Here is a 13,799-nt window from a genome sequence, read left to right on the forward strand (position 1 = left end):
TGTTTAAACATACAATATTGACAATGTCAATGCAAAGAAAAGGCTATTTACTCAAGAGTAAACCTTTTTTTTCCTGTTTCACATATGAACTGAGGCTTTTTTTTGAATCAGAGTTAAACTTACCATAGTACCAGTAATTGCCTTTTAAAATTCCTAAATAAAATAAAGCTCTTGTATGCATTTTCTTCCAAAGTGATTGTAGTTCTATCCTCTATGAATGCTAATGTTTGACAAATGACAAAACAACACTTCGGCAAATTGCTTTGGTTGGTTAAGATTATTCTTTATTATGAAGTGCCACAAAATGCTTTGTGTTCATTGTGCTTACATTTTCTGAATACTGGCTCAAAAAAGACAGGAGGTCCTCCCTCTGCACCAGAGATCCAAACCTCCTGAGATAAGGTGTGTCAGATTTTGCTATACAGCAGTAAAAACATCTTAGTCCAAAGGATTTTCCCCCAATAAACGATTAATTACGGTATCACCATTCTTTAACTTGGAAATACAAAAACAAAAAGAAGAAGAGAGGTCAAGCTAATAGAAGTTTTTTGTTCTTCTCTACCTGAATTCTAGTTAGTTTCATTGTGCTACTTTCTTTAAGGTGGAGATGAAAATGATGGAAGTGCTTAAGGAGGCAAGACCTGGAGCTCACCCAGAGACGGACACATGCAAACAGACTCACTGATCTTTCCGAACAGCTTGATGATGGACAAAATACCCATAAGACACTGCAACTGCTGTTTTAAAGCTCAAAGTTGTAATTACAAAGTCATTTTGTTTATTATCTTCGTCTGATTACACAGTACTTAACCACTGCCGTGGAGTTTAACCCAAATGTTTCAAATAATCATGATAGAGCAACATTGTTTATAAAGGTAATGCTTTTTATTGTTAATAAACCAAGGAAGATTAAAAAATAATACTGCAGAGGTTTACTCCCAATTTTCCCAAATCTCTGTCAAATCTTTCAGAACAAACTCAGATTTATTTTTTACCTTTTTGTTTCTTTTCTTTTTTAGTGACAACGTTTTATTTCTACTGCCAATGTCAAATGTGTTTAATCAAGCAATCAAATGCTTGAAAAACCATACGTTGAGACTTTGTTGCAGATGCAGGTGCCTTTGATGTGAAGCCGGTCCATCATTGCACATGACTAGTGTCACCATAATTGTGCTGTGTCAGTTTCTTTCAATAACCTAAAAATGTGGACAGAAATCACTAAAAAACCTTCATTCTGAGGAAGCACACTGTCTTTTGTCAAAGGTTTTAATTGCAAAAGCTTGACAGCGGACGGATTCTGTGATTCCAAATGGCTCATCAGCAGGCACTGTGTGCTTGCATGTGCACTCATGCACTCTCGCACATACATTATTAAAAATGTTTCTTTACAGTTTCATAATATGAACTAAAATAAAAGAAGCACCTAGTGATTAGTGGGTGTCCTCGGTTTGTCTCTTGGGAAGCTCCATGAATCTGGAAAAAAGGGGTTTCTGAGCTGCAGAGAACTGGGTTCAGCAACACCACTGTTGACTACCTAGATAACTAGTCATCTGTGAGTTAGGGGCTCATTAGCGTTAACCCATTTGTAGGTAATTCACTCATAGCCTATAGTTGGCCCAGAGGGGATGAACAGAACCTGCTGCGGAACAATCAGGGCTGAGTGACATGTTGCCTCTGTTAGTGACTGTAAGAGCTCAACGGTAATCATCCAGCCAAAGTGCATGCTGGAGATTGCACGCTTTATACTATGGAAGTGCTCTGGAGGGATTGTTGAATAATGCATTGCAGTCAAAGTTGACCTCGGTCCAACTTCAGCAATGCACCAAACTTCACCTTGGTTTTCTATTGGAAGCATACTTACAGTTACCTGCAATTTTACACTTGTCTGCATCTCGTCACAATTCCTCAATGTTTGCTTCCTGCAGATCAATACAATAGAATAGGTGTGATATTCATTATGTGGACCCGTGACACAAAAACAACATATTTAAGTGTCACCCGTCTACGTCAGTGATTGTTTCTGATTAGTCCTTGTCCGCTATTTTATTTTTCTTGTAGATTTTCTCAATGTTAGTGTAGTTCAGGTCTCTCAGGGTGACATACTAGTTGTCCTATAAGAGGTATCACACCCAGCAGGTAGCTGATCCCAGCCTCTCTAGCCTACAACCTAAACGGTTCTACTCACTAAGAGGCAGGCAGTGCATAACAAGAGAGTAAAGACGGGACTTTTCTTTTTGTTGCTCTAACACTACATTGGCATGTTCCCTGATGTCTGTAATATTAGTATTTTTTCTGTTTATGACTATAGGTGAAGACATACCTGATTTTCAAAACTGCTATACAGTAGTAGGTAATACTTCATAACTTCATCATAAAATACCATGCATTAGGTGATTATTGCTTTTGAAGAGTCCTATGGAGGCTCCAAGAGAAAAAAATATTGCCCTCGGGTTCTATCTATAGTAATTTGGCAAAAAAAATCATAAGCTTTTTTTAAGATGTTGGCATAGGTTTCATTGTTATTATTATTATTATTTTTCTTTTTTTGCATGCAACAATGTTAATATATAAAAAACACAAACAAACAACATATTTGAAAAAATAAATAAACGACAAAGTTTAAAAAGAAAAGTGACTTATGCTTTGGCCTGTAGTGGTTAAAAAGAGCTTGGCATTTATCCAACACACATGTAAACAACATACAGTGCAAATTAATAAGTATCAAATCACATATAAAAATATAACTGAAAAAAAAAAAAAAAAATAAATAGATAAATAAATAAATAAATAAGTTTTAAAAAAAAACAAATAAATACCTCAATAGTGGAGGGGATAATGGTCACTTGGTGCAGCAGAGCATCATTATTAGCATTATTATCAATATTATTATTACAACTATACCCCCCCTTTCCCTCAAAAAAGAAAACTCTGAATGAAAAACTCACCACATTTCAGTGCAGAGAGAAAACTAGTAGCTATAGGCTCACTAAAGTCTTTCTTGTCATTCTCATCATCAATGTCCCCCCCCAAAAAATACGCTGTCGTACTAAATCTAGATGCTGAGAGGAAGCTTTGTTAGTATTAATGTCTCTATCCTGAACAGGCCGAGGAAGAAGAGGTCAAGAGTTTTTGACGAAGTGCATGCGTCGATCAGTTAAATCCTTAAGTGGGCAAATCTCAAGGAGGAAAAAAATTGTGCTATCTTCATTATGTTCATCATCAAGAGGCTCCAAGGAAAGTGTGTTGGGGCGGAAGTAAAAGGACGGGTTGAGGACGAGGAAGCAAGGTCGTTCTCTGACCCAAAAATATACTGTCTGCGTTTCAGTCTTTAAGGATAATGGTACTTCATGTCTGCGCTTTTGTCAGTTGTTTGATCTTTTTAAGCTGTCATGCATCTAGGGGGCCAAGAGGGGAGAAGGGGCCTTTGAAGCAGGCAGATTCATAGTGCTTGTTCAGGTAACTCTTGAGCGCAAAGGTCTTGTTGCAGCGTTTGCACTTGAAGTGCTTGAAGGCCGAGTGAGTCTGCATGTGAGCGCGCAGGTTCGAGCGGTCCGCGAAAGCCTTCCCGCAGTGGGCGCAACCAAACGGTTTCTCGCCTGTGTGCGAGCGCATATGACCTTGTAAGAGCCACGGTCGACTGAAGGCTTTCCCGCACACATCACACTTGTGCTTGAGGTCGTGAGTGAGCAGGTGCATGGCCATGGCAGGCATGGACACGTACACTTTCCCGCAGGTCGGGCATTTCTTTGCCAGCTTGCTGTCCAGCGAGCGGTGTGTCTGTTTGTGCCGACTCAGGTTGGAAGACGTGGCGTAGGTTTTGCCGCACTCGTTGCAGGTGTGCCTCTGAAGGCTCCTGGGGCTGCCGAGAGCTTTTCTTCTTGAGCGGCCATCGGTGATGAAGAAGGCATCAACTGTGTAACCCTCACTCACTGCAGTGTCGCCGTTGATGTAGCCATCCGTGATCTCTGAGCTGGGACTCTCGGGAGACTCTGAGTCAGGAGCGCCGTAGTCGCTGTGGATACCATCATAGAGGGGATCGGGAGAGGGCACCTTGATGCCACCATCACTCTCTCCGTCATACACGACAGGGCTGATGTAGTCACTGATGTAGCCACCTGAAAGAGGAAAAAGAGGACGTGTAAGAAATAAAAGGTGCAGTGAAAGTCATGAAGTAGGACTTGGTTTAGTTGTAAACTTGCACAAGAGGATTTGATGTTTGCAGCTGTATTATGACAGACTTCAGTTAAGAAGTTGCCAAAAAAAGATCCATTTTGTTGAGGGTAGGACTTAATCAAATAAATGAATAAATGTTGAATTGATGCATACTGTAAGGAGTATACTAATTAATGATCAAATGTGTGAATCAGTTTTCTTTTAAAGTAGATCCTTAAAAGTTTTTACCCAAAAACTGCATTTAGATACATTCAGTTCATTTATTAATTTGTAAGTTCATATCAATAATGGAAAGTGTTCTTCAAACAAAGTTGCTTTCAAAAAGAAATTTGAAAAATTAATTAGAATATAATCAAAAGTAAATAGATTGAGCAATTTTGACATTGTTACCCTGGCTTCATATTATAAAAGCCGTCATCTATGAAAGATTTTCTAGCATGTATTTAATTTTTTGTGTTCTTTAATTGATGCCTTGGTGACAAGAGGTATAATATCAATATGTAGAACCCCATTAAGGCTTAAACGGTTGTCCCTATGCCCTAACTCAGAAACCACAAGATTAAAAAACTCAAATTGTATGCATTTTCTAATAGTTTTTAACGTCTACAATCATTTCTGGTTATGCAAAGCTTTTTAAAAGGAAGGTGTATTACTTTCAAGTTTTAACATTCTCTTCATAATCACTAAATGCCCACTTTGCATCTATTAGTTAACTTTAATTTACTAATTAAGGTGGAAAATATACAGAACAGGGACGACACGTTTCTTTTATGCTAGAAATTTCCTCTTAATGTCTTTCTAATTAAAACCAGAAATGAATGTAAAATCTTGCACTGAAGTTTTTAAAAGTGCTAAATATTGCATTTTATGCTAACATAGAGATGTATTTAGTGAGATCGAGCTACACTGAAATGCCGTATGTGACGAAGCTAAGTATAAATTGAAAGCAAGAGCTCACTTTTTTCAAGTATTTAAAGGCAAGCAAACAGAGCCACGGTGAAAATACAGGACATCCATGTAAAACAGCTCTGAAGCAACAAGAAAGAAAAGGTTTGTCAAAGGTTTCGGATGCAAAATGTGACAGAAAAATTAATAAAAAAATCAAATTTCTGACAGCATTAACGGGATTCATCACCATCTGCCACAGCGGCGTTGAACATACTTTGGTCATAAAGTTACCCTCCTCCCACGTATTCTCCTCCTCTGCTCACATATTGATAACTGATGCACAGCTAAACAACTGTGTGCCTAAAGTACAGTCTGACAGCTGCAGTTCTTTCATATCAATCTTTTCCAGGTGCTTCTATAATCCACCTTGTATTTAAGGGAAGGTGTGGAGAATACCAGCAACAGCTGCTGCTTTTAACAAGTTTGAAACATCTGTTGAAATGTAACGTGGCTTCATGAAAAACAGAGCATCTGTCTCTGTTCCTGGTTGTTACAGGTGGGAAAATGTATTCAAGAATAATTCAGCGATAGTTTTTTTTTTTTTTTTTTCCATTCAGAGTTTCATTTGAAATGCTTCCCTGCAGACCCTGAACTTGGAAAGAAAAAAAGCTGATTTAGCGTTTGAGCAGCAGCATGGGCAGATCAGAGCAGGGCAAGCCCAAACCACAGTGATACACCACACACTTCCTCACTGCAGTGCAGTTTTGTTCTCCTCTTTTGAGCATTTGCAGAAGGGTTTTATGCAAGAGTGGGGTAAAAGAAAAAAAAGGTGTTTTCTCAAGACACAATTCAGTGGAACTATGGAAAATAAATGTACCTATTTTTTGCTTTTTCTGGGATTAAAAATGCAAAAACATTGATAGCTGTCAAAAAATTGACTAGCAAGTAAAAACCATCCTCAATCTGCCACAGAATCTAAAAGTGTGTCCGAATCGGTGTTTGTTTTCGGCTGGGGGAGAGAATGCATGCAAGTACATTCAACAAGGTTGAAGAAAAAGATGGCAGCAAAGATCCATGGCAACAACCTGTAACGCTCTGATGGCATCTTTTTACACCTCTCCTCTTTTATTCCTGAATCCCAACATACCCAAACACTTTAATAACCAGCACAGCAGCATCTTAAATTAGTTAGTATTGGTTTCACTATATGGATATGAAGGAACATAAAAAAGAAAGAGAAGATAAGCAAGTCCATGTGTATATGTATCCGCAACACTCATTTGAGATACAGTTTCTCATGGATCATGGATTTGTTTTGGGCTTTTCGTGTGTAAAAGCCAGCGTTTGTGGGACTGAGTATTCTGTGCTGCATGTCTGTGCCACATGATGCTGTTAACATCAGATGCTAGTGAAGGAGACAAAAGGTGGCCGGGACAGGCTGCGTTCACGGTGCTGCTGAGGTGGCAGATCGCGTGTCAAACCTGGCAGTGCTCGTTAACCTCGACATCAGGAGCAGCCCACTGACAGCTCCCCTTTTTCTTTTCTTTTTTTTCACTCTCCTGCAGAGATTTGCACTGAATACACGTGTTGGTATGCAGCGACAGGTCAATGACAGACAGGTAGCGGCACAGCAGCGACTTCAGTGGCGCACAGGGCAAGTTCTGTGCATCAAGGATGCACCAACACGCACATAAGAACTTTAAATATATATATATATATATATAATATATATATATATATATATATATATATATATATATATATATATATATATATATATATATATATATATATATATATATATATATATATTTGAATGAAAGTTGCATTCTATTTAAACAACAACATAAATACAAAAAAAATCTAATACATATTTTAGTTTGCAGAATATATCAAACTTAAATGGCATGCACACAGACTAAAACATTTATGTTCTATTGGAGCCTTCTAGGGCAAGAAATGTGCCAACACTGCAGAAGTGGAACAGGAACACCTGGAAGGTGCGCAAAAAAAAGGATGAAACGCAGCGTGTGGGAATCAGTCCCTGATGGGTCAGGCTGATATGCTGCATATCATCGTTGGATGACTTTTTGCAGGAGAAATTGTTAGAGATCAATCAAATAGTCAGGTTTTAGTTTGGAATTGGTTTTCTGAATGGATTGATAATGAATTCAGTGATTTATCATAAGAGCAAGAAAATTTTGTTGTCCCCAACTTTCTTTCTTTCTTTTCTTCCATCTCTTCTCTTGGGTTAGGAGAAGGTTCCAGCTTGATGTGATCCGTTATTAAATAAAAAAAAACGCCTTTGATTTGGTCCACAAAACACGTGAATTATCAACTTTGATGGAAGCATCTGAGCAATGAAGCTTGAAGGATGCATCATAAATAATCTTGGATTACAAACCCACAGTCATCTGAGGGGGTTAAAATTGAGCCTTAATGTTTCAGCCAGGATCTGATTATTGTCTTGCCTGATCTCATTCCGCCCTCGAAAGCTCTCAGTTTGTATTTAGTGCAGTTCGTCCCCCTACTTTGGCACACTTTCATATTTTCCAATAGTAGCTCAGCTGCTTTGGTAAAGCAAATACTTGATGAGTTAGCAGGAGTACAAGCCATCCATGATTCTGATGCAGAGCAGATGACTGTTGATTCAACCAAAAATATCTCCTGCATGCAACATCACACATACAACTAATGTCATTTAATTTTAGTATAAAATGACAAATAATTGCAGATATTGCTTAGGTAACGCCATTCTTTCCAAATAAAACGAAAACAAAGGTTTGCGTTGCACACTGGAGGAGAATTCGAACCGCCGTCAACAGGTAAATCTACCTCTTTGTTTCACTCATCCAGTTTTATTTCCCAAGCACGCCTCCTCCTCTCCTCTCCTCTCCTCTCCTCTCCTCCTCCTCCTCTCTGGGATCGATTCGTTTCCGAGACACCTGTTAGTCCTCGCTGTGTGAGCAGTCTGACCTACCTTTGTCGTGGAGCCGCAGGCTGAGGTCCGTCCTGTGCCGGTAGGCGTTCTCCAGGTCCGCCCCGTTGGAGAAATCATCCAGTTTCACCTTTTTCACCAGGAAAGACCTTGGCATGATGTTGGGCGCACACACACTCAAACGCAACTGCACACACTCTCACAATCGTGGCGGCACACACACTTCGAGCGCCGACGGCCTGGCCAGCGTGCTGATGGCTCCGTAAAAAACGCCAAGCAGAGCGGCGGACGGCGGGAAGATTGTCTTCAGGAAGCGCGCGGAGAAGAAACAGATCCGATGGGAGAGTTGAGTGGTGCTGAATTTTCAGTTTTTAGTCAGGTTTTCTGCTTGAGCGTGCGCGCGCGTCTGTCCTCTGCCTGCTCAGTGGAAAGAAATGCAACTTCAGCACCGGACAGCTCCCTCTGGGGGGTGCCTTGTGGCGTTTGCGCTGCAAGCGGGCGGAAGACCAGAAAATCGAGGAGGGAGAGTTGTCGAAGAGATGTCAAAAAACAAAACAAAAACAAAAAAAGGGGAAAAGGACCCCCCCCTCTCCCCCCCAAAAAATGAACGAAAATAAAAAACAAAACAAAAAATAAAAAGAGAGCAAGAGGTGAAAGAAGGATGTCTCTGAAGTAGATGAGACAGAGGTAGAAGAGGTAAGGGATGTTTGAAAAGCTTCTCTGAGGAGTCTTGTTTCTTCCCCCGCAGAAGTAGTCCTTAGTTCCTGTTGATGGTCGCCGCGTTAACGCGCAGAGGATCACCAAAACATTCCTCGTAGATGGATGAAGGCATGGATGGATGGATCGACGGCATCCCTCTCTGTCCTCCCCTCGTCTCGTTGCCTCTGTCGCCGCATGCAGCTTCTCGTGAGTGTGACTCTCGCGATCAGCTGTTGGCATTTATACGGTGCAGTGCGCGCGGAGAGGGAGAGAGAGAGAGAGAGAGCGGATGGAGGGATGGATCGACACACGGGTGGAGGGAGTGCTTAATTTAATCCGTCCCGCATCCCCGGGGAGAGGCGACTGGCCCGGATGATTTATTGAAGCTGTTATCACCCCCCCCCCCCCTTTTTTTTCTCTCTCTCTCTTTTATTCTTTCTTTCTGTACCCCCCCCCCTCTCTCTCTCTTCATGTTTTAATGTGTGTGTGTGTGCGTGTGTGGGGGGGGGGGGGCGTGCGTGTGTGTGTGTGTGTGTGAGTTGACGCCATGTTTTGGGGAGATAAGGATATAAATTATTTTTGTTTTTGTTAATTTCAGATTTTCTGAAGTAAAACAACAAATGCAGATTTTCACATTTGATTCTATTCTGAATTGCTAGAAGTCTGTTTGGATTTTTATCTAAGCACATTCTCTTTCTCTGCCTTTCTTTTTTTCTTTTTTTCTTTTAGTGATGACACAGATTTTAAAGAGGGAATATTAACTAGCATGCTGAGAGCGGGGTAATTATCATTAATGTAGCCCCGAAGGCAAAAGGGTGTAGGCCAAATAGAGTGTTTTACAGTAACTACTGGATTAATATGAAGGTGGAGTGAAATGTGCTCCAGGGTCACACTGGGTTCACTCACAAGTTTTACTGCAGAGATGTTTCTACTCTAAAGCACGCAGGGGAGTTTTATGTAGCACTTAATCATCTTTATTTAGACTAATTGCTTTTTTGGTGAGTCATTTGAGAAATAATGCTTCTTGTTTTACTTAAAGTGATATTATTATCCAAGCTTTCAGCAGAAACAAAAGATTTGGAATGTTTAAGATGTGTTCCTCCGGTTAATTTAAGACTCAACAGCAGTGTGTCTTTGTGCTTTGGTGTGGCAGGTGTAATCATATGACGTGCTAACTTGAGCTTATGAACTTTTGAAAGTATGCTGAACATCTTTTAAAGGTTAGAAGAAGCTTGGAGGATTATTTAGATTTACAATGAAGCCACAAAAAGATCAAGTGTTCCCTTTAATAAATAAAAGGAGTTTTTCAAGCACCCACTAGTTTGGATAGAGCTGTTGCTGTTTTTCTGAATGCTTTGCAGTTCTCTGATCTCAGATTAATAGTGTAACAATAAATAATCAATCTAAAACTAAAAACCTGGTGACAGATAAACACATTTTAGAAAAGTGTTTTTGTTTTAAAGCTAATTATTTTCGTCATTCTGAATAAAATTTGTTTTTATTTTCTTTCTTTACGGTTTTACTTTAAAAGGGGGAAAGGGTGCAACAAAATAGAACAAGTGCTTGAAATGACACCTTTAAGGTATTTCATTTTTTGTAATGAATTAAGTTATAATATTTTTTCTCCTTTTCTATCTTTTGACACAGTTTTAACAACACTTTAATAACAGAAGTCTTACACAAATAGGAGAAAGGTATTATATTATTAGGTATTTTATATTCAATTGAAATTTTTCTCTTCCTTCTTTATGGATTGCAGCCAAAATGAATTTGATTTATACTCCTGTTCACGCTATTTGTTGCAAATAACAAATAAACGATTAATCAGATAATCTGAAGGTCTGATGAGTCCTTATTTCGGCTGCAACTTTGTGATGGCAGGGCCAACATTTGAAATGGTGGAGTAATGCGTGGGTATGTTCTGTCTGTACGAGCTGCAACACAAACAGGTCATGTGATTCTCCTTTCTCCTACAGCCTGAGTTTGAACTTGAGCAGACTGTATTGATCAAGTGTCTTTAAAGTCTTGGAGCTGCAGCCATGTGATTGTTTAAAAAGAGTTCACAACACAAGTTCCAACACAAATCTTTTATGATGAAGACAGGGAGACTTTTTAATCACACAGTATAAGAGGCTGTAAAAGCTTTCTTAATGTAAGAAAACCTTTACATTGTGGCTTCGTGGCTTTGAGAAAAATGGTAATGCTTTCTTGAGTTCATTAAGTTTTGTCATATATTTTTAGATCTTTTCATCTGATGTGATCTGACATGAGTAAACATTACCTGTCTTTTTTTTTTTACCACTGCTGACATCACACTGAATTAAGAAGCATTCTTGTCTAGCTGCTGTTCAGAGACAAAGTTCTTAAAGTGTAAATGCAAATAAATCTGCTTTATCAGGGTGTATTATGTTTAGTAAGGAACTTGTATGTGCTGCTGTCAAAAGTAATAGGACAGAAATATAACACTGTCATAATTCAATTATTGCAAATATTTAGAAGCTACATTTTATAAAAGAATGGCTTAATGGCCACAAAATCATAATTAAATTTCTAAATGGGGAGGTGGGATTTTGTGGCTCTTCCTGGGTTTTGGTCAGGGAGAAACTGAACAAAAAGACTCTTTTAGCATTAAAAGTTGTGTACCCCTGGTCCAAGGTGTTGCTCAGAAAAAGCTCCATCAGGATTTCTTTAAGAACCTTGCAGTGGGACAAAAGATACAATTTCTATGTTATATCAGAAATAAAATTATTCTCTAAGATTAACAACTATTTTAAGAAGGTTTCCCTCAATTTGAAAACAAAATATTGAGTTCTGCAATGGTGTGTTCTTTACCAAATGTGTAAATGTGTATCATTTTTACTCCACTCTATAAAGAAAATTGATGTTATGTGTTGCCAAGCACTTCCAGTTATTGAAAACATTAACATTGTCATATAAAGAAATGAAATATATTATTAGTTCAATATTTCCAATAAACAGACATTTTGTTGCAAACATCCAAATGTCACTGGGGAACATGTGTCCACACAGACACTTATGTAGACTTCACATTTGTAACTTTCATAAGATACATTCCAATTGTAAAAAAAGTAAAATGAAAGAAACAAATGATTAATGTTTTCAAAATTGTTTGGGAGAAATGTCTTCTTTATAGCTTTTTTAGATTTACGACAGATGGAGAAGGACAGAGGAGATGTTTAGTTAAAGAGGCTGAAGGAGGGTGATTTGGGGAGAAATGAGGGCGTTCTGCAGAGTTTGTTTTCAAAGTTGACAGTGATAATGAGAAAGGTGATGAGGCTGAATCTGAGTTGAACGAGGCACTTGAGTCATGTAAGCCTGATGCAGAAATGTCTGGAGGCCAGCAGAGTCACATGTACAGAAATAAGTCTACTGAAGTCCACAGTGCTTCACTCTGACTCATATCCTACACTGTGTGTGCTTCTTTCTATTGATTACAGGCTACACGACCGCTACGAGATCTGTGTGTGTGTGTGTGTGTGTGTGTGTGTGTGTGTGTGCGTGCGACGTTTTTGATGATACATCATGACTGTGAAAGCATTCTTGGCAGTTTGTATGTGTGTAGGGGCTTGTGTGTGTACCAGTCCATCTGTTGTTCTTAATCAGAGGAAGAGCAGATGAGTTCCGTCACCTGGAGACTGGCTCAGGGAGGTCCAATTAAACTCACACACATGCACACATGCACAACTGGCTTGACACACACTATAAAACTGCCTCTAAAGCAGCTTCCAGTCGACGGAAATAACTTGCAACATTTACTTCCAGCGTTTCTGAACATAAATCATACAGATTGTGTGTTTCGGTTTGTGTTGGGCAAGCTAGAGCTGACCTACGACTAAACCCAGAGACTCCAGCTGGATTTTCAACTACCACCCTTCTTTCTATGAGCTGTCAGGGGCCACACCATGCTCAAACAGGTTTGTACAAATGTTTTAGAAAAGTCAAATGTATTGATAAACTTTTCCAAATATTGTGTCATTAGGAAAGGCAACATAAAAAATTGTTTCAAAGCTTCTGTTCCAGACTGAACATGTGAAAGTTGTGTCTAAAGATAACATTTTCTGGAGCGCAGATGAGTGTGAAAAAATATGAAAATTGTGCACCCTTTCCCTGGTGTCATCTCACACCTCTTTGACAACATCACGCTGTGATTTAAAAGGGAGCACACATTTTGTTTAGAAGTCACTTTTCTCGCCCAGTAATCAGTTAATGTCAATATAAAATTATAAACTGAAGAAACGTTTTATTGCCCTATAGGTTTACCCCATACTGTAAAAAAAGTTTTGCATCGTGATTGTCATGCAGCAGCACATAGTTCAGAATGGCAACAGAAATTATCTATTTACTCTATCCCTAAAAAGACCAAAAAAACTTACTTTATTTGTTTATTATTCATTTGATCAATATTCACTGGGTCTAAAGTTGCAAGGTATTTTCACAGTATTATGCAACCACGGCCAGCGGCTCTCTAGTTTCTTTGCCAACAAAAGCCACTAACATTTGGACTCAATGGCAACTGTCTTGTTTTGTCTTAGTGCAATTAGAAATCAATTTTCAGAAATTCAATTTATTTTGTTTTAATTTTTTTTTTCATGTCCTCCATTTCGATAAAAATGCTACAAGAACATGTTAAAAAGAAAAAACGCAAAAAACTCAATTTTCATCAAAGTGGGCTTTAATTTTTTATGGTAAGTTTTTCACCTCCGTGTAAATACTAATTTACAACTAATGTACATGTTTCTTGATTCAGGAACTTTTCTGTCTTTATGGGAACAAACTCCATGAATCTCTGACAACCTGAAAGGAAAAAACAGGATCCAAATCAGCTCTGCAGATACCAATGATTTCTGTGACGACACTTTACATTCAATCTGATTTACTGTCTATGCTTCCTTGTTGTCTGACTCAATGAAAGAACAGGAGTCTTCACATTGCAGTATATAACTCCTATTTTAGTCTCACTTTGGTACAGTTGTCCATCACCTGAAACAATAGCTATGGGCTGATGCTGTGAAGTTCCACCAACTGCACTCAGCATTTAAGCTCATCCACAGCTGGACCAAATATATGTGGATATACTCAT

The 13,799-nt window shown here is 38.8% G+C and overlaps 1 protein-coding gene across 1 annotated transcript; it reads right to left on the reverse strand.

Annotated features, from left to right (window-relative positions):
• Nucleotides 1–262: 262 nt before the first annotated feature.
• Nucleotides 263–9,005, reverse strand: scrt1 (scratch family transcriptional repressor 1). Its single transcript, XM_004078111.4, has 2 exons — nt 8,042–9,005; nt 263–4,115 (listed from the first exon to the last, which is right to left on the reverse strand). Exons 1-2 carry the CDS (start codon nt 8,154–8,156, stop codon nt 3,388–3,390), a joined length of 843 nt encoding a protein of 280 aa, XP_004078159.1. The 5' UTR covers nt 8,157–9,005; the 3' UTR covers nt 263–3,387.
• Nucleotides 9,006–13,799: the final 4,794 nt, after the last annotated feature.

This window comes from Oryzias latipes, chromosome 16, assembly GCF_002234675.1.
Source record: "Oryzias latipes chromosome 16, ASM223467v1".
NCBI classification, from domain to species: domain Eukaryota; kingdom Metazoa; phylum Chordata; class Actinopteri; order Beloniformes; family Adrianichthyidae; genus Oryzias; species Oryzias latipes.